Source organism: Trematomus bernacchii, unplaced genomic scaffold, assembly GCF_902827165.1.
Source record: "Trematomus bernacchii unplaced genomic scaffold, fTreBer1.1, whole genome shotgun sequence".
Taxonomy (NCBI): domain Eukaryota; kingdom Metazoa; phylum Chordata; class Actinopteri; order Perciformes; family Nototheniidae; genus Trematomus; species Trematomus bernacchii.
Window position 1 is genome coordinate 2,597,647 of NW_022987801.1, and position 20,512 is coordinate 2,618,158.

At 37.7% G+C, this 20,512-nt stretch overlaps 2 protein-coding genes and 5 non-coding genes across 7 annotated transcripts; 1 reads left to right on the plus strand and 6 right to left on the minus strand.

The window, feature by feature from the left end:
• Positions 1 to 510: 510 nt before the first annotated feature.
• On the minus strand, positions 511 to 727 carry LOC117498169. Its single transcript, XR_004557547.1, has one exon. It is a non-coding gene; the product is annotated as a small nucleolar RNA U3 (small nucleolar RNA).
• Positions 728 to 3,022: 2,295 nt separating this feature from the next.
• LOC117498170 lies at positions 3,023 to 3,239 on the minus strand. The gene has a single exon (XR_004557548.1). It is a non-coding gene; the product is annotated as a small nucleolar RNA U3 (small nucleolar RNA).
• Positions 3,240 to 5,538: 2,299 nt separating this feature from the next.
• LOC117498171 lies at positions 5,539 to 5,755 on the minus strand. Its single transcript, XR_004557549.1, has one exon. It is a non-coding gene; the product is annotated as a small nucleolar RNA U3 (small nucleolar RNA).
• Positions 5,756 to 6,329: 574 nt separating this feature from the next.
• On the minus strand, positions 6,330 to 6,546 carry LOC117498174. The gene has a single exon (XR_004557552.1). It is a non-coding gene; the product is annotated as a small nucleolar RNA U3 (small nucleolar RNA).
• A 485-nt stretch (positions 6,547 to 7,031) lies between these two features.
• On the minus strand, positions 7,032 to 7,248 carry LOC117498166. Its single transcript, XR_004557544.1, has one exon. It is a non-coding gene; the product is annotated as a small nucleolar RNA U3 (small nucleolar RNA).
• Positions 7,249 to 9,364: 2,116 nt separating this feature from the next.
• Positions 9,365 to 11,875, plus strand: trmt10b (tRNA methyltransferase 10B). Its single transcript, XM_034150055.1, is given in 6 exon segments — positions 9,365 to 9,502; positions 9,942 to 10,050; positions 10,151 to 10,284; positions 10,744 to 10,875; positions 10,877 to 10,922; positions 11,805 to 11,875. Coding segments are annotated over 6 exon segments (630 nt in total).
• A 2,964-nt stretch (positions 11,876 to 14,839) lies between these two features.
• On the minus strand, positions 14,840 to 18,663 carry LOC117498165 (interleukin-8-like). Its single transcript, XM_034150265.1, has 3 exons — positions 18,523 to 18,663; positions 16,851 to 16,986; positions 14,840 to 15,410 (listed from the first exon to the last, which is right to left on the minus strand). Exons 1-3 carry the CDS (start codon positions 18,572 to 18,574, stop codon positions 15,299 to 15,301), a joined length of 300 nt encoding a protein of 99 aa, XP_034006156.1. The 5' UTR covers positions 18,575 to 18,663; the 3' UTR covers positions 14,840 to 15,298.
• Between the last annotated feature and the right edge of the window lie 1,849 nt (positions 18,664 to 20,512).

Below are 20,512 nucleotides of genomic sequence, written 5' to 3' on the forward strand. Positions count from 1 at the left end.
TTGTTTAATCTTCACATCTTGTAATCATGTCTATAATTTTGAGCACCAAATAATTGAAAAGAATCGATAAGAGTATCGAAAAATACCGGTATCGATAAAATCCTAATGATACCCATCCCTAAAAGTAACTAAAGCAAACCACAAAATAATAATAACACCTCATATAACCTCATATAAGCTTTAGTATTCATTGTAAATTACACATGCAATGAATAACCAACCATGAGGAAAGAAATGACAAAAAAAGGCTTAAATAACACGAGCATATTGATAACAACTGTAGGCTACACACCCCACATGGAAGTAAACAACCAAATAAGGATACAGTAAATACATGGAGTAAACTGTAGCCTTGTGCAATTGTTGCAACATAGTAAAATATGAGTACATTTAATAAACGACAATGGGCAACTAATACTAATAGGTCACCTCAATAACACTGATATCAGGACTATCACTTTCGACTTGGTCCCCCAATTGCACATTAATTATATTGAACATTTAAGCAGTGCCACTCTGAACATACTCTCTCCCTCAAAGCCCCCAGAGGAGGCAGTGAACGGTCATCAAAGGCAGAGAGCATAAGAACTGAATCAAGACTCTCTGCCAGCTTCGCGCTCAGGAAAGAGTATCACCGTCTCTTCATCGTGGTTAGCGAGACCAATCACTTTAGAAACACATTTCTCAAGTCAGAAACTATAGAAATGATCCCTGAAAGTATAGTCTTAACCTCTACACTGTGCTAGCCCTACTACTGGTATGACAGACATGCACCTCCCAGTCATGGTGCTCACTTCCAATACTTTACATCAATTGATATTATTGAGAAAAAAAGTCTTGGTAGTTTATTATTTCAGAAAGGAACCATATTTAGTGGTTGTCGATTATTTAGTATATTTTGATTTGGTATAAATACTTGTCTTATTTTTTTATGTTAAATGATTTATTTTTTAATATGTTCTTTTTAAAATCTTTATATTTCTTACCTTCTCTTACAATTAGTTTTTTATGTTGTTTATGTTTTGCTCCATACATCAAAGCAATTCCCTTGTATGTGTAAACTCACAGCTCCATAGTTTCTCTTTTGTTAACTGGACTTCACACTGTACATTTATGTTTAATTTAATATGGCATTCCTTGCTCACTTAATGTACATAATATCCTACTTTTATATTGTGTTAGCATTAATATCACTCTTCTATAGTATTTTATTTGTCAGATAGTTTACAGATTTGTATCTTTCCGGTCAACTTGAATATTTTGTACTCTTGTTTTATTCTCTATTTTGAGATATAAACATTTTCTACTCTTTTTAATTTCTTATCATGTGCAATGCCCTGTTTTGTATGCTGCCGCATCGAATACATTTCCAAATTTGGGATCAATAAAGTATATTTGATCTTATCTGTTAAGGTGCTCACATCAAATACTATAGATCAGATAATAATACAAATAATAATAACTAGAAATTAAGTCTATTTTAGCTGCTTTTGGTAGTTTATTCTATCAAAAAGGAACCAAATTTAATAAAACCATAATAGGGTGTAGGTAAAACACTAATCTGCAAAGTAACTAGGGATGGGTATCGAGAACCGGTACTAAGTCAGTACCGGTAGCCGATTGGACGGTATCGGTATACCGTTAAGCCGCTGGACAAACGGTGCTGCTATCGGTATATGAATTACGCTATTTCCCACAATTCTGGTTGGTTGGGAACCCTCATCCCGTGTGACGTATCCGGTTTGAGTACCCCTCTGATTGGCCACTGTGAATGCCACTCGTCATCTCTCCTAACAGCGCTCTTATTACTGTGAGACTCCCGGGGGCAGACCATAGGGGCAGACGCAACATCTTGCAAGAAACAGCGTCTCAAGGCTTCTTAACTATTAACAACCTATTAATGATGCATACCCACTTAACGGGAAGAAACTCAGCTAACAGACGATATTAACCATTTTAGCGAAACGGTCTAACGGGGCAAACGGCTACTTTAGCACATAACTGGCAAAAGCGAACTTTTCTACGTCATGCTGGCTGCACAAACGACATATCACATGAAAGCTGAGATTCCAAAGATTCCATATGTATAAGTCTCATCACTGTACGACCAAAACTCACTGAACTAGCAGCCAGGAAAGAGCAAGAAAACAACTTCACTTTACGTAGCCATGATGATAATTATCTTACCTTTGCTGTTTTGTGATCAAAAGTTGTGTTCAAGAGGCATAAAAACGCTGCTGAAATGTAATCCAATGTCTCTGTGTAACTTTGAAATGATTACTGATAATCCATCATTACAATTATAAATAATAAACGCAATAAACGGATGATAATGGTTAGCCGACCGGAGGTTCCGGTTTAGGAGGTGCGCACGCAGCGTCTCGTTTTAACTGCCCCTAATAACCGCCCCCCTTCTAGAGACACACTGTCAAACACACTCATACCTGCTTGGTATGACATTGAAAAAGTTACATTAAATAATAAATACAAATAAATTACAATAAAATTACTGTTGTTTAATCTTCACATCTTGTAATCATGTCTATAATTTTGAGCACCAAATAATTGAAAAGAATCGATAAGAGTATCGAAAAATACCGGTATCGATAAAATCCTAATGATACCCATCCCTAAAAGTAACTAAAGCAAACCACAAAATAATAATAACACCTCATATAACCTCATATAAGCTTTAGTATTCATTGTAAATTACACATGCAATGAATAACCAACCATGAGGAAAGAAATGACAAAAAAAGGCTTAAATAACACGAGCATATTGATAACAACTGTAGGCTACACACCCCACATGGAAGTAAACAACCAAATAAGGATACAGTAAATACATGGAGTAAACTGTAGCCTTGTGCAATTGTTGCAACATAGTAAAATATGAGTACATTTAATAAACGACAATGGGCAACTAATACTAATAGGTCACCTCAATAACACTGATATCAGGACTATCACTTTCGACTTGGTCCCCCAATTGCACATTAATTATATTGAACATTTAAGCAGTGCCACTCTGAACATACTCTCTCCCTCAAAGCCCCCAGAGGAGGCAGTGAACGGTCATCAAAGGCAGAGAGCATAAGAACTGAATCAAGACTCTCTGCCAGCTTCGCGCTCAGGAAAGAGTATCACCGTCTCTTCATCGTGGTTAGCGAGACCAATCACTTTAGAAACACATTTCTCAAGTCAGAAACTATAGAAATGATCCCTGAAAGTATAGTCTTAACCTCTACACTGAGCTAGCCCTACTACTGGTATGACAGACATGCACCTCCCAGTCATGGTGCTCACTTCCAATACTTTACATCAATTGATATTATTGAGAAAAAAAGTCTTGGTAGTTTATTATTTCAGAAAGGAACCATATTTAGTGGTTGTCGATTATTTAGTATATTTTGATTTGGTATAAATACTTGTCTTATTTTTTTATGTTAAATGATTTATTTTTTAATATGTTCTTTTTAAAATCTTTATATTTCTTACCTTCTCTTACAATTAGTTTTTTATGTTGTTTATGTTTTGCTCCATACATCAAAGCAATTCCCTTGTATATATGTGTAAACTCACAGCTCCATAGTTTCTCTTTTGTTAACTGGACTTTACACTGTACATTTATGTTTAATTTAATATGGCATTCCTTGCTCACTTAATGTACATAATATCCTACTTTTATATTGTGTCAGCATTAATATCACTCTTCTATAGTATTTTATTTGTCAGATAGTTTACAGATTTGTATCTTTCCGGTCAACTTGAATATTTTGTACTCTTGTTTTATTCTCTATTTTGAGATATAAACATTTTCTACTCTTTTTAATTTCTTATCATGTGCAATGCCCTGTTTTGTATGCTGCCGCATCGAATACATTTCCAAATTTGGGATCAATAAAGTATATTTGATCTTATCTGTTAAGGTGCTCACATCAAATACTATAGATCAGATAATAATACAAATAATAATAACTAGAAATTAAGTCTATTTTAGCTGCTTTTGGTAGTTTATTCTATCAAAAAGGAACCAAATTTAATAAAACCATAATAGGGTGTAGGTAAAACACTAATCTGCAAAGTAACTAGGGATGGGTATCGAGAACCGGTACTAAGTCAGTACCGGTAGCCGATTGGACGGTATCGGTATACCGTTAAGCCGCTGGACAAACGGTGCTGCTATCGGTATATGAATTACGCTATTTCCCACAATTCTGGTTGGTTGGGAACCCTCATCCCGTGTGACGTATCCGGTTTGAGTACCCCTCTGATTGGCCACTGTGAATGCCACTCGTCATCTCTCCTAACAGCGCTCTTATTACTGTGAGACTCCCGGGGGCAGACCATAGGGGCAGACGCAACATCTTGCAAGAAACAGCGTCTCAAGGCTTCTTAACTATTAACAACCTATTAATGATGCATACCCACTTAACGGGAAGAAACTCAGCTAACAGACGATATTAACCATTTTAGCGAAACGGTCTAACGGGGCAAACGGCTACTTTAGCACATAACTGGCAAAAGCGAACTTTTCTACGTCATGCTGGCTGCACAAACGACATATCACATGAAAGCTGAGATTCCAAAGATTCCATATGTATAAGTCTCATCACTGTACGACCAAAACTCACTGAACTAGCAGCCAGGAAAGAGCAAGAAAACAACTTCACTTTACGTAGCCATGATGATAATTATCTTACCTTTGCTGTTTTGTGATCAAAAGTTGTGTTCAAGAGGCATAAAAACGCTGCTGAAATGTAATCCAATGTCTCTGTGTAACTTTGAAATGATTACTGATAATCCATCATTACAATTATAAATAATAAACGCAATAAACGGATGATAATGGTTAGCCGACCGGAGGTTCCGGTTTAGGAGGTGCGCACGCAGCGTCTCGTTTTAACTGCCCCTAATAACCGCCCCCCTTCTAGAGACACACTGTCAAACACACTCATACCTGCTTGGTATGACATTGAAAAAGTTACATTAAATAATAAATACAAATAAATTACAATAAAATTACTGTTGTTTAATCTTCACATCTTGTAATCATGTCTATAATTTTGAGCACCAAATAATTGAAAAGAATCGATAAGAGTATCGAAAAATACCGGTATCGATAAAATCCTAATGATACCCATCCCTAAAAGTAACTAAAGCAAACCACAAAATAATAATAACACCTCATATAACCTCATATAAGCTTTAGTATTCATTGTAAATTACACATGCAATGAATAACCAACCATGAGGAAAGAAATGACAAAAAAAGGCTTAAATAACACGAGCATATTGATAACAACTGTAGGCTACACACCCCACATGGAAGTAAACAACCAAATAAGGATACAGTAAATACATGGAGTAAACTGTAGCCTTGTGCAATTGTTGCAACATAGTAAAATATGAGTACATTTAATAAACGACAATGGGCAACTAATACTAATAGGTCACCTCAATAACACTGATATCAGGACTATCACTTTCGACTTGGTCCCCCAATTGCACATTAATTATATTGAACATTTAAGCAGTGCCACTCTGAACATACTCTCTCCCTCAAAGCCCCCAGAGGAGGCAGTGAACGGTCATCAAAGGCAGAGAGCATAAGAACTGAATCAAGACTCTCTGCCAGCTTCGCGCTCAGGAAAGAGTATCACCGTCTCTTCATCGTGGTTAGCGAGACCAATCACTTTAGAAACACATTTCTCAAGTCAGAAACTATAGAAATGATCCCTGAAAGTATAGTCTTAACCTCTACACTGAGCTAGCCCTAGTACTAGTATGAAGGACATGCACCTCTCAGTCATGGTGCTCACTTGCATTACTTTAGAACAGATGATAATACTGAAACAAAGTCTGCTGCTTTTGGTAGTTTATTCTTTCAAAAATGTAATAAGACCATAATGTGTTGTAGGTAAATCCAAATTCTGCAAAGTACCTATAGTCAACCGTAAAATAATAAAGTACATATACTGAATGGAGTAAAACACTTCTTATATCCTTTTGCAATTGGTGTAAGTTACACATGCATTGAGTCAACAATAATGGGCATAATATTAATTTAAAAAAAAGCCTAAATAACACTAGCATATTGTGAACAACTCTAGGCTACGTACCTTACATGGAAGTAAACAATAAAATAAGGATACAGTAAATACATGGAGTGGAGTAAATGTATCATGTATCCTTGTGCAATTGTTGAAACATAGTCAAATATGAATCCATTTAATAAACGACTATGGGCACATGGACGCCTCAATAACACTGATATCATGACTATCACTTGGATATCGATCATGCTTTATTTTGAACATTCAAGCAGTGCCACTCTGAACATACTCTGTCCCTCAAAGCCCCCAGAGGAGGCAGTGAACGGTCATCAAAGGCAGAGAGCATAAGAACTGAATCAAGACTCTCTGCCAGCTTCGCGCTCAGGAAAGAGTATCACCGTCTCTTCATCGTGGTTAGCGAGACCAATCACTTTAGAAACACATTTCTCAAGTCAGAAACTATAGAAATGATCCCTGAAAGTATAGTCTTAACCTCTACACTGAGCTAGCCCTAGTACTGGTATGACAGACATGCACCTCCCTGTTATGGTGCTCACTTCCAATACTTTACATCAGGTGATAATACTGAGAAAATGATGGGTTGTAGGAAAACACTAATCTGCAAAGTAACTAAAGCAAACAATAAAATAATAATAAAGAAACAAATGGAGTAAAACACCTCATATAACCTTTTGTATTCATTGTGAATTACACATGCAATGAATAACCAACCATGAGGAAAGACATGTGACTAGCTTAAATAACACTAGCATATTGTAAACAACTGTAGGCTACATACCCTTCATGGAAATAAACTATATATACTAGGGATAAAGTTAATACATGGAGTGGAGTAAAACGCATCATGTATCCTTTTGCAATCTTTGCGAAATACACATGGATTACATGAAATGTTTCAATGACACTGATATCGTGAATAAATTTATCATGATTTACTTTGAACACTCTTGCACTGCCACTCTGAACATACTCTCTCCCTCAAAGCCCCCAAAGGAGGCAGTGAACGGTCATCAAAGGCAGAGAGCATAAGAACTGAATCAAGACTCTCTGCCAGCTTCACGCTCAGGAAAGAGTATCACCATCTCATCATCGTGGTTAGCGAGACCAATCACTTTAGAAACACATTTCTCAAGTCAGAAACTATAGAAATGATCCCTGAAAGTATAGTCTTAACCTTAACAACGCTCAAGCCCTACTACTACTATGACAGACATGCGACTCTCAGACGTGGTCCTCACTTCCAACACTGTACATCAGATTGCAATTCTATATAAATGAGCAAAGAAACATCTAAAAAGCTACGCGGCCAATAACACTAAATAAAAGCCATTCTTAGCACATACATATGTATTGCTTAGCATAACTTCATAACGCTTATAGCGAAACATAATGATAATATTTGCCACAAAATATACATTTAACAATGTTATACTGGCCATAAAAAGAACGACATGAACATGCCAACGGTTCCCTGAATAAAACCCGTATTAACTGTTAAATAATCTATATAATGTATTGAGAATACCCACAATGCTGTCTGGTAGCATATCTCTCCTCTGTGAGTCTCTCATTGGCTGCTGTGATGCTGCATGGCAGCGTGTTAGCTTCAAATGCTAACAACAACAGCGTCAAAATCACTGTTTTATGGTCCGAAATATAAAACAATCCTCAATATATGTACATAGGCTAAATGCTGGTGTAAAACTGTGCTAAACAATTCCATATAGATATAATGTCACCCAGGAATAGTCAACCAAAGTAAGCTTTTACGTAAGCTGCAGTTGGTTAGTAAGAGTACAAGTGTGCACCACCTTTAGGCTTCCGACTACAAACGAGAGTACACGAGTGTTCCGGTTTGCGGCACGAGGAAACGCTTGATACAATTGTTTCGTTTAAATAACTACGAGTGTTAGCAAACATAACAACTGATTGCAGTATTATTAGTATTCATTAAATAATATAAAAATGTATTTAAAAATAGTGTAAAGAAATGTAAACAAATATAAAGTGAAAAGATGTTATGGTCAATGAGCCTACTTTACATTTAAATGTTTTTCTGACACAAGGCCCAGTAGATGGACATTTCCATACATATATATTATGTGTATATCATTAAATAATTGGCTTTTATTTGTGTGTGTTCTTATTTATACATTCACCAGCATCATATGTTATACATTAACGGTCAATTTAGCCTAGCTTACATAGCATCGCATTAGTTAGCATTGTTAATCCACCACGACCTTGACACGTTTTAGAAGCGAGACTGAATAATAAAGTTGATCTTTGTATCATTAACAAGGTCAAACCACAACACGATCACAAATACTGATAAAATTGGTCATCAAAATACCTATTTCAGGCAAGTAAATGGATAACATTAAGGTAATGTTAGCTAGCAGCAAAGATGTTCTGGAACTCTGCTAACAGTAGCTAACCTTTAGCATCTAAGGCATCTGAACGTTGTATATTTTATTTGACAGTCCCAACTGAAGTTACTTCTCAGATTCAAATACAGTCCGAAATGAATATTTGTTGGACTAAATTTACCAACACAATACAATTATAAACAAGTTAATTGACTCACCCTGTGTAAGGTGTTCACAGTGTTCCTCGCAGAAATAGCGCCCCTTTGCGCATAATCAGGACCGGAAAACAACAAAGTATGGAAAAGTCTAATTAAATAAGAAGAACAAAATGGTGTGCTTCTCCTTTTCTGTCCGTTGGCCTAATTGTTTTGTGTTATCTCCGAAAATGACAGTTTGGAGTGGAATTAATTAGAAAAGGTGTAATGATAAAACATAAAATAATTCTAAACTATGCTGAAGGGAGATAAGAAACAGCTTTCTATTCAATTACTTGATGAAATGACATGGGCATATTTACTAACAATGCGATGTGCAAATAAAAAGAGTATTCCATTTAACATGCATTTTTTACAGGTATTAGGCTGCCCTCTTTTGGCATGCATACGGAAATTGTAACTGTCACACTGGTGCTGGAACTGTTTTCACTCCCCCCCCCCCCTCTCCACTCTGTTGTCTCTGACGTCATCAACGAGAGCCGCAAGCGACATCCTTTACATCTTAGCCATGTGTTTCTCTTTCTGCCTTTAAAATCTTGCCTGTAATTTGTCATTGAGTGGGAAAACATGATATGAACAAAATCAAATAAATTACAGTTAGACACAAATGCCTAAACAAGGGTTGCATTTACAGAATAAAACAATGTGTAGGTGATGCATTGTGAGCATAGACTGTATATATGATTGTGAGTCATTAACTAACATGGCACACATTGGCTCAGATGTGTGTGAGATGCAGCTGAATGGAGTTTCAGAGGTGATGGATCTGCTGTTCATAGACGTGGAGACTGAGAGGGGGGGGGGGGGGGGCAGGCCTGGGAGGGAAGCTGCACGGTCTTCAGTAGTCTGTTTACCTTCATAGTAAATAAACACCACTGTAAAACCTCTTCAAGCTTGCTTTGTTTTCCAGGGTAGCAGCCTTACTGATTATTATTTCAGGAAGAAAACCTTGCTTACTTTGCTTTACGGTGACTGTTTGGTGGGATGAATATATAGTACACTTTATTTTTGTATTGTTATGAGCAGTATTATTAATTTAATTGGTTATATTTCTATTTATTCAATCGTTATTGAAATCTTGCAGGTTTGTCCATTATATATATATTTACACATCGTTTAGGGTCTTGAATTCTAATGCCAAAAGTTAAACAAATGCCCTAATCTTATTTTGTTCCTTATTTCCTGTGTTGATCACATCATTCTGTATTTCAATTATTAATATTTTAGACATCTAGAGCTATTCTGCACTGGTAATGTTGTGTTTTCTGTTAAATGAACAGAGGAATGTGTCGAGGAAGCAGCAACACTGGGAGAGGCACATGGCAGCGAAGAAAAGCAAGAGGAAAGAGGAGAAGCAGAGAAAGAAGATCAACCGTGAGAAGGAGTCAGGTGAAGATAAAGTTATGCAAATCAGACATTTACTTTGCTTTTGCATGGAGATTGGATCTGGAAGTCATTTACAGTCTTTCCTGTGTGTTTTGTCATACAGGCTCTAGCCCAGATAGTCCTCAGTTTACCAAACGAGTCATGAAAGCCATCACCGAAGAGCGTCTAGCTGAGGCTCAGTGCGTCGGGCTCAAACTGTGTGTGGACCTGAGTATGAGTGACAGCATGTCTGACAAGGTAAGGGCCTTAAACCTGCATCCTGTACTCTCAAACAGCCTACTATAAGTACAAAAGATAAGATAAGAGAAGACCTTATTCATCCTGAAGGAAATTGTTGTGCCAGAGTTACAAAAAAACAATAAACACAGCAGCATAATATTACAACTGTACACTAACAATGCAGTAAAAAGAGCAATTAAATATCTACAGAAAACATGAAACATAGACGGTCACATAATTAATGTAATTACCAGTATTTAGTAGCAGATACGTAATTGCACGTTATCATAGCATATTATGAATAATAATAATATTGTTATATAGCAGCGAGTGTATTGTAATGATGGTAATGATATTTATATTGCACATAGTGTTGCTGTGGAAGTTCTCAGTTCCCTTTACTGAAGCCGGTTACATCCAAATAATGGTCATTTGTTCACCTGTGAATTCCCACATTGTGCATGTGTGTGATGTCAGGAGTTAGGTCGACTGGCGGGCCAGTTGAGAAGGCTGTACGGCTTGAACAGGAAGGCGAGCCGACCGTTTCACCTCCTGCTGACGGACCTGAGGGAGGACAGCCGGCTCTACAGGGAGTGTCTGAGGAAGAACGCATGCAGGCTTCCACAACTACATGGTGAGTATTACCTTCACTACCTGTAAACACTTAGGGAAGGATATTTTCATTTCATTTGTATTTGTTCCGTTCATGGTATGCACAACTTCATGTATAACAATTGTTTACAAAACATGTCTCTGTAAACACACTACACCGAAACATCACATGTACAAGGAAAAGTGCAACACCCTCATCTGAGTCCCTGAAGGAGGAGCAGGTCAAATAAGATGTTCTTCTCCCTGCTCCTTTCCACCATGTGCTATTAAAAAAAAAAAACAGTATAAGTGTACATGTTTTGTTAAGTGCACATTAAAATAACTGCCATGTGTGGAATAAACAAATAAACAAATAAATATAGCAGAAACCTGCAGAAATACTGTCATTGTGAACATATTTTAGTTGCATGTTTAGGCCAGCAGGAGGCTCTTCGGACCACGTTTATGTGGCCGTCACAGAATCAGAAATACTTCATTTATCCCAGGAATGATTGGTCTTCATGACAGTTGTTCCATCAAAGTATGATTACCTAAAAAAAAAAATAAAATACAATAGATGATATGATATAAAGAGTCACTAGAAATACTACTAGTGTTATTAATAGATAGCACTTTATAAAATAATATTTTTTGGTGAAACACTGAGATCAAGTAAGGTTAACACAACAGAGCGTTTTTAGAGCATATTAAATAATGCTATTGAATATAAACACATAGTCCATATTTTTGATCAAATGTTTTTATTCATACACATTTAGAAAAATACAATGTACAATCACAACCAATACAACACAAATTACAAAAAATACAAGACAAGAGGACAAAAAAAAAAAAAAAAAAAACCCTCCCACCTCCAATCCCAGGACCAATGACTGCAAACAACTATATCAGTTAAGATTGCTAAATCCGCTCCTTCAATTTTTCAGCTGTCGACACCCATAAACCGATATTGGACTCCTTAACTCCAATCACACGTGCAGTGGACAGTTCCATTTAGACATTACATTACATGTCATGTCATTTGTTAGACGCTTTTATCCAAAGCGACTTACATACATTCAGTACTGTGGACAATCCCCACAGGAGCAATTTGGGGTGAAGTGTCTTGCCCAGGGACACAACGACATGCTGACTGCAGTGGGACTCGAACTTGCTATCCCCTGATTCGAAGTCCAGCACACTACCACTGAGCCACAGCCTCCCTCCGTCAAGAAACGTTAGTAGCAGGTCACTGAGAGCTTGTCGGGTTGTTTCCACCTCATAGCTACCAATTTCTTGGCAGCCGTAAGGCCAGCATAGAGAGGTCTTTTCTGGTACCCAGTAGCCGGCAGCTGAGATAAGTCATTCAAAAGAAAAACAGACACAGATACAGGTACAGTCAAAGAAAATATATCGGACAACTTAGAGGAGACCCCGTTCCAAAAGCGAGCAACAGGCGGGCATTCCCAGAACATATGAAATGTACCAGGAGCCCCCATGGAGCACAGGGTACACCGAGCATCTGCCAGAAGACCCATCATATGCAGCCGTCTGGGTGTCAGGTAAGTTAAATGCGCATAGTTCAGGTGGATTTGTTGGTGGTCGGGATTGCGAGACGCCTGACGAATGTTAGCCCAGACTGAATCCCAATTAAAATCAGGTCTCAATTCTGGGACATCCTTCCTCCAAAGTCTATCTAAGGGAAGGTCACCATAAGAGGACTCAAGTAGGTGAGTATAAAACATAGAGCCCCTGGAGGTTCTTCCATCAGTGATGAGTATGTGGAATGGATGCCTTGCTAATTGTTGATCCCATGGGACCCCATAAGCCTTAAGGGCTGTCCTAAGCTGTAGATAAAAAAAGAAAGAGGTGCCTGGACGGTCATAACAGCCTTTAAGATCCTGAAAAGAGCAGAGACCACTGACACTGTAAATATCTCCCAAGGTGTGAAGACCCTTCCTCCCCCATTGGGAATAATGAATAGGCCTCTGCCCTATGAGTAATTGGTTGTTATTAAATATGGGCATTGAATAGCGCATCATTTCTGTGCATTTCGCCAAGTCTGAATAATATGAGTAATCAGAGGGCCGAACCTAGCTGACATTGTTTGATCGATATGTTTGTGTAAATGATGTCCTGAATGTTGTGTCTCGTCAAATGTGTTAGTTATGTTTATGTATTTTGTCTGTAATTTCCTGTTTTATTCTGTACTTACCTCTTGTCTTTCAATTCAGGCCCTGTTTCTTCCTCCCCTTGTGTGTCGTTCCCGCCATCATCAGTGTCTGCCCCGCCCTTGATTGTTTCCACCTGTTCCCACTCACCTCATGTTTAAATAGTCCTGTCTCTCCCCTGTCCTGTGTCAGTTCGTCTTGTTTGTTTCCCCGAATGGTCGTGCCAAGCCTCAGCTCTGAAAGGACCGCTTTCACTCATGTCAGGTTTTGTTTTGCCCTTAGTTTTAATAAGGGTTTTATTTGACATGCACTATCCCTCCAACTTTCTTTAAGGTAAACCAGCTGTCTGAGATTTTACATTTGAATTGAAAGTGTTTAGCCTTAAGCAACTTCAGAATTGTTAAATTATTTAAGAGGCACTTTGTGTCAGTTTTAGGTTTGGCGATTGCACTTGAAAGATTGTATATTGTAAGATGTTTGTCTTTTGTTATTCCTTATTTATACTTTTTGTGTGTTTTACTGTAAAGCAGCTTGAATTTTTCGACTTTTCAGCTTCCCAGAAAAGATTTCAGTCTTTTTTTCTGACTGTTTTTCCTGAGTGATAATACGATACGGTACAATACGATATTACTTTATTTGTCAGATCAAGTCTGAAATTTGACTTGCGTCACAGCAGCTCCATGTCCAACATCAACAGACAAATATCCAGACAAAAATACATGAAACACAAACAACAAACATTTAACATAACAGCACAATCAGTGCGAGAAAAGCTGCTCAAAGAGCCTTCAGCGTGCATTTGATCTGGGATTCAGCTCTGTATTTACTGTGAGGATTGAGTGATGCACAAAGGAGTGCTTCAGTCTGACCTTATTGAATCGTGGGACCCTGTATCTCCGATTAGATGGTAGCAGTTCATATTCACTGTTCAGAACATGGTTTGGGTCCGAGATGATGTTGTTGGACAGCCTCACTAGGTTGTTATGATAGGCTGAGTCATAGAGTCTCTGACAGGGTTGACATATTCAATGTAATCCTTCCATGACAGCAGATCAATCATTACACCCAAGTATTTGTATGAAAGTCCCTGCTTGATTTCATCTGTATGGATCTTTATGGGAGTCAGATGGTGAGCCAAAAATGATTTCCTCAGTTTTCTTGGTGTTGATCTCAAGAGCATTGCTATCAGTCCACTCGACCACCTGATTTACAGCCCGTTAACACTGGATTATCCCTGTTCATTGCCTCTTTCTCTGGTAAATAGTTAATTCCCTATTCACTCGTTTGTTTGAATCATCTGACAAGGTATGCACTGACGTCACTTCTTTCATTACATCCCCTCCTCCGTGATACTTGGGTGTGTCTAATGAATGACATTAGGGGAAAATGGGATAAGGTTGATTATAAATGTCCACGTACAGTATAAGGTTTCCTGGGGCCCTGAAGGTATCAACACCTGGCCCTTTTTAAAACAGAGTGTTTCAGGAGTATGAGAAGTTTACTGGAATAAAACGTCTCTTTTAAAGCAAACACCAAAAGACCTGAGAACATGTCAAATAGGCAAAATAAGTGCTTCATTACGCATTAAGGTGCTCGGTTACACATTGTACTTTTCAGACTTCAAACCTTCATTAACATTGCAAAAGCTGTTCAAACAACACTGGGAAATCAACCAACAGTTTTATATCTGAGACTGTTTAGTGTCTTGGCCGTTGATAGTTTCTTTTGAAATGAGTGCAAAAGTTCAACAGTGTCTCCACAAAATTCACATCTGGAGAAAAAGTGTGTTTCAGATTAAATGCAAGACAAGAAACATTTTATAATTTATTTTGTTTTCTCAAATTGGACATAGACCCTGACGGTGCCAAAGTTGGGAAAGGGGTTTAACAAAGCAAGTGATTTTCACAAAATAAAGAAAATTATGTTATGAATATTACACATGATATGCTACAAAGTGTCTGCATCCGACGTACAACCAAACGTTCTATAAAGAGAATAATTAACACTCATTCACACTTTTTTTTACAATGTACACGTCACACGCAACAATTCCTTACTTCCTATAATGCTTAGACATACTTCATCCAGTAACAGTGCTATTTAGACACTTCCTGTTCTCTGTTTGGTTAAAAAAAGAGCATTCACACAACACTAACAATATAAATAAGCTATACAAACTGTGTTAAGTGTGATTTATTAAAGTACAACAGCATGGCTCATCGTTGCAGAGAGGAATTCATTGCACATGTTTTACTGTTTGTCTTTTGATACTATGCTTGATGCTTCTGATGAAGTTGTCTTGCAAGAACAAACTGGATGAGCTTCTTCACCCAGGAGGACTGGGGGTTCAGACAAATTTTCTCCCCGCTCGCCAGTCCAGCTCTGTCAAAAAATAAATAAAGGATTAAACAGAGCCAAGATTTTAGAGACACTGTGTGGGTGTTTCTCAATCTCGAGTAAAGCTGCTGCAGAGCCACTATTTCAAGCATCCTACGTCATCGAGTGCCGCCGAAGGACTGTTCTAATCTCCAGCATACTTGGAAATCTACCGAGCCCGGCGTACTTTGTTTGGAGAGATTTCGAGGCTGCACATGTGTAGACTCCGCGGTCTTAAAATCCCCACAATGCTTTGCGCACGGACCAATTTCCCCAAATCTGTGGCGGAAAATGTAAGGCGGGGCCTCTCATATGACGCACACCTGCACACTTGCTAGCGTGTTCCACTCTTCGTTTTCCGAATGCCAGGAAGTATTCTTGCCTCGCTTCTGAAGCAAGATGCTCGGCAGACATGTGCTACCAAGCAAGCGTACTCGCGATTGAGAAACACCCAGAGATTAGGTTTCCAAAAACAAGCCAACCCCGTCCAGAAGTTATTTTTAAAGAGAATACGTAATACAAATGGCATGTGCTGACACCATTACAGTTGTTTTACCTTAGATATATATTCATGTCTCTTCTGGACATTATTAGGGCTCTTCAATGGTACTAATCCTTATTGTATCACATAAAAATGAACAGCCCATTGGAAATCTCCACTGCATTAAAGTCAAAGCTATGTGTTGAACTCAATGTATAATATGCAATGGCAAGAAGAAGTATGTGAACCCTTTGGAATTTCCTGTTTTGCATGATTTGGTCAATAAATGTGATCTGATCTTCATCTAAGTCACAACTATAGACAAACACAATCTGTTTCTACTAAATAGCACACAATTATTGTATTGTTCTTGTCCAATTTGAATAAATCATTCAATTGAGGTAGGAGTTTAATAAGATATCCTGCAGTATAATGTCAGAGTGGCAGAAGATCAACTGAAGTTCGGTGGTTTTGTGGCAACAAAAAAAAAGAAAATCCACATTTTAGAGAAGTTCAGTCCGAGGCCAGAACTTATTCCTGGATCTGGAGGGTTTAAGAGTTTGTCTGAGGTTATTGCTCTAAAAGGATAAGTTATTTAAAGGGTTCACTTACTTTAACCGGGCACTGTGAATGTTTAAAGGGTGTTCTCCATAAATACATGAAAGAATAGAAATGTTGGTTTGCTTAAGCATATTGTGTTTGTCTATAATTGTGACAGATCACATTTAATGACCAATTAATGCATAAAACCAGGAAATTCCAAAGGGTCCACATTAAGCTTTTCTCCGTACGCCAACAGTTTTCAGTGCCAAATCACAGCATGGATTTTTCTAATGTATTCCTCGAGGACTTTGGGAGGGATTTTGACAATTTGTATAAGTCCTGAGGAGTAAAAATGGTTTCTAATGAACCCAAAAGTTGACTGGCAGTTTGACTCTTGCATGTGACTTTTATTGAACACTTACATGACTTCTATGTCGGGGCAGTGGGGCCCTTCAGGGAACAGCTTGATGCTCCTCAGGCTGTCCGGCGGGATGATTCTCGACTCCACTTGAACGCACCGACAGTGAGTGTTGTAGTCTCTGCTGATCGGTGGCATACCTGTCATCAAAAGACATTTAGTCATGTTTTACCGTAAAGTGTGTTCAATAATGTGTCACAACATGGAGATGACTTCTAGCGTTTCGAGGCTTTTAGTCATTGTAATGTTGAAATATTAGTTTAGCAGTTGTTGAAATCCTGTCAGTCTTGCACAATATGCAGTGTTGCATATCCCAAGGAAATAAGAATCTCATACGTCTGAGTCCATCGTTTCGTTAGGCTGTTTAAAGATTCGTCAGAGATCAAAAGTACGCACTTCTATAATTCACGCAATCAAACTGCATCCTCCCCTTCCTTCTTTTATCTTACAGGGAACTTGTCACTGTGACATTGTGATTGCATTAGACCTGATGTGTGTGTGCTCCAAATAATTAAATGGAAAGGTCCCCTTTCTAAAAGCTTTCATTACAACTCCCTCTGTATTGCTACAACGCTCACTTCCCCATCTTCTCCTTTAGTCCTCTTCCTGTTCACTACAGCGTAAATTCTCCAAGTCATGATGAAAAGTTTACTGGGTCACACAAATGGGAAACACATGAGTCGAAATCTTGAATGCATCTGTAGTTTTTACTTTATATTGTTGGCAGATTGATATTCTTAATATGAGACATTTCGATCATGGGGGATGAGTTTATAAAGATAATACAATTTGAGGTAGCGTTGTGCTCTAACTAGACAAAATTAACTTGAATGCATTTTGTTTCTCAAAATGTGATTGAATAACAATTTAACCACTGAAACAAATTATGTTACTTTGCTTCACTTGTGCGCTTTGACTTTATACAAAAAAAAAAAAAAAAAAATAATAATAATGTTGAACACTGTTTTTTGTGTCTTTTATCCCGCATAAAATGTGCCCCTGTCCTAAAAAACTGGTCCCAGCATAGCCCCCCAAATAAAATGGGTCTAGAACTGATTTGGAAAGATAACACAGTAAAAAAGTGGAGCTCCCCCTCGACCAACTGCATTTTAATTATTCTTACAGATAAAATGCTTCAGTATATAATAAGAAAACACCATACTATTACTTTTAATGCTTCAAGAACATTTAGCTGATACATTTAGTTAACTTTTACTCATCTAGTTACACTTTGGCCTTGCTTAACACAGGCTTTTTAGATAACAGCACATATATTATAATGCAACGATTAGACAATTTAAAGTGTTAAGTCTCTGCAAGTTGATAGTCATACTTCAGAGAAATGAAAATACTCCAATAGCTGTCTGAAATGTGGAAAAAATGTTAAAGAAAATCTTAAATGCTGCAAAAAGTGATCAACAATTAATTTACCTGCAAAAACACAGCTACAGTTATTTAATATTTGAGCATATTTCAATACAATGGACCTTTTGCCATGTTTCTCAAGGGAATATTTAGGATACAGGTAAGTCCATTCTTACTAAAAGGCTTTTACTGTTTCAGTATTGTGCAAGGAACACGTCAGTATCTGCAGTATTTCTAAAAAACCCTGAGCTTTAGTAGGTTATATAACACAGCAAAAGTCAAACAGAAGCTAAAACACATTGTGGTCTTACCGTAGGCAAGGGCAATCAGGGTCCCGAACACGATCACGATGCAGAGCTTCATCTTGTTTTTGCAGCTGTTGGTTGTCACTTCAGACTGATATCATACAGCTGCCTGACAACATGTATACCCCCCTCCAACACATCGATCATGTGCTTTTCTTAACTGTGGGAAATTGATAAAAAACCCAATTTGTATACGTGTGTGTGTGGGCACGTTGGTTTCACTTTCATGTGCAGCAGAAGGCAGTCATGGGATGGTGAGTGCAGGGACAGACAAGAGGCCCTGTTGAGGTTAAGAGACGTTGTGTTCGCGGCTGGCGAGAATCGAGCCATTCAGACGGAGGTTGTCTGTCTGAACGGCTTCATTTCTCTCTGTAAAAATAAGCCAACTCTGTGTTTTCCCTCCGACTCAAATATGAAACGATAAAATAATAAACACATAAATAACTGTACGCATATCACAGTTTGACTCGCAGCTACTGCACGTTGTTTTTTGGTCATCTGGGCTTGTTCTGACCCTCTATGTACAGCACAATAGAGTCACTATGTGAAAAATATTTTCAGTGACTCTTCTCACACTGTTGTCAATATGTTTACTCAATTCAGTTTGGTGTTATGATGCAGATTAAATGACTACGTGTGATGTTAAAGGGGTCACTCATGGCAAATTCACAGAGAATTATCACCCAATTTACCCGTTTCCGTCTGCTCTGTTTGTGTTGGTTTTAAGGCATACAATTTTACTTCTTTGGTTCACTCTCTTGGCTCTTGTTAGCATAGTTTTGAGCAAAAAACCTTGGGAAGACCTCTGTATGCAACCGGGCCACAGATAATGGCAGACAGATAAAGATATCAACTAGCTGGTGAACAGAGTTGAGCGTTTAGCCGCTAAAGACGCAGGTATTTCCTTTTGATTTGTTCAGGAACAAAAATGTGCAAACAAGCGAGAGAATATCTGATTAACATTCATTAATGCCAGAAAAACAGAGTACATTATAATGGATCCTTAAGTTGTAGTAGTTTCCAGGAGTTCTTGTTTTTGACATTATTATTGTACTGTTTAAAAATTCCCCAAATGTTGTCATCCTGTGCATAGCGATAAAAATAAACTAACATTTCAGTTTGGTTTCTCTTTCGGGGGCCGTTTCAATTCAATCACCTGGTATTTGTCTCAATGTTTATTAAGTTTAACATCTAGCCTAAATTCACAATCAAAATATAAACATTTTAAAAGATGGAGGGTAAAATGAACGTTGATAACTTCAAGAAGACTTTTTTACAAGCTGTGCCGCCTCAAAAACACTCATCGGGGAAATATATATTAATTTGATAATATATAATAAATATAATCATTAACTACCATCTGTATCAATAGAGGAGTTTTCAGGTTAAACTGATTAATGAACATTGAAAATACAAGTTAAAGTTATGTTTGAAGTCTATTTCTCTGAGTTTAGTCCATTTGTCAGAAGATCGAAATTGCTATTATATGATCTTCCTGTTTCTGTTCCTCAAAGTTCAGTAAATATAATAAGTGGCAAACATAACAGCTGAAATCATATTTCGCTGACAAAGCAGACTTGAGAAATGTTGCTCCCTCATGATTGAAGGCATGTGTCTTTATTAGACATTGGGGTCAGTGATGTGGGAAAACAGTGGGTCATCATGCCAAGCCTCAACAACACATGACTGTCAGAAATACAACGATGTATTACAGTATGACTTGGCAAAAACCTTATAGTGGGAATAACAACTTGAATAACATAAATACTATTATATTGCTTACTGTATACTTGAGGTAATGAATTACTTCATTAATTGTGATTTCCACGTGAAGTTCCAGAGAGACAGACAGACCGACACAGAAAAATAAAAATGTAATTCACTGCGTTTGCCAAGATTTCACATTTGTATTATTTATTGAAGATTAAGAGCTCTTCATCACATGACACGGGTCAGTAGTGTACATTATTATTGTATTATATACAACATACAGTGA

Coding starts and splice junctions, on each gene's coding strand:
- LOC117498165 (XM_034150265.1), bottom strand. CDS start 18,574: ATGAAGCTCTGCATCGTGATCGTGTTCGGGACCCTGATTGCCCTTGCC. Junction 16,987..18,522: donor CCTGATTGCCCTTGCCTACG/GTAAGACCACAA, acceptor TTTTGATGACAG/GTATGCCACCGATCAGCAGA. Junction 15,411..16,850: donor TGCCCCGACATAGAAGTCAT/GTAAGTGTTCAA, acceptor ATTTTTTGACAG/AGCTGGACTGGCGAGCGGGG.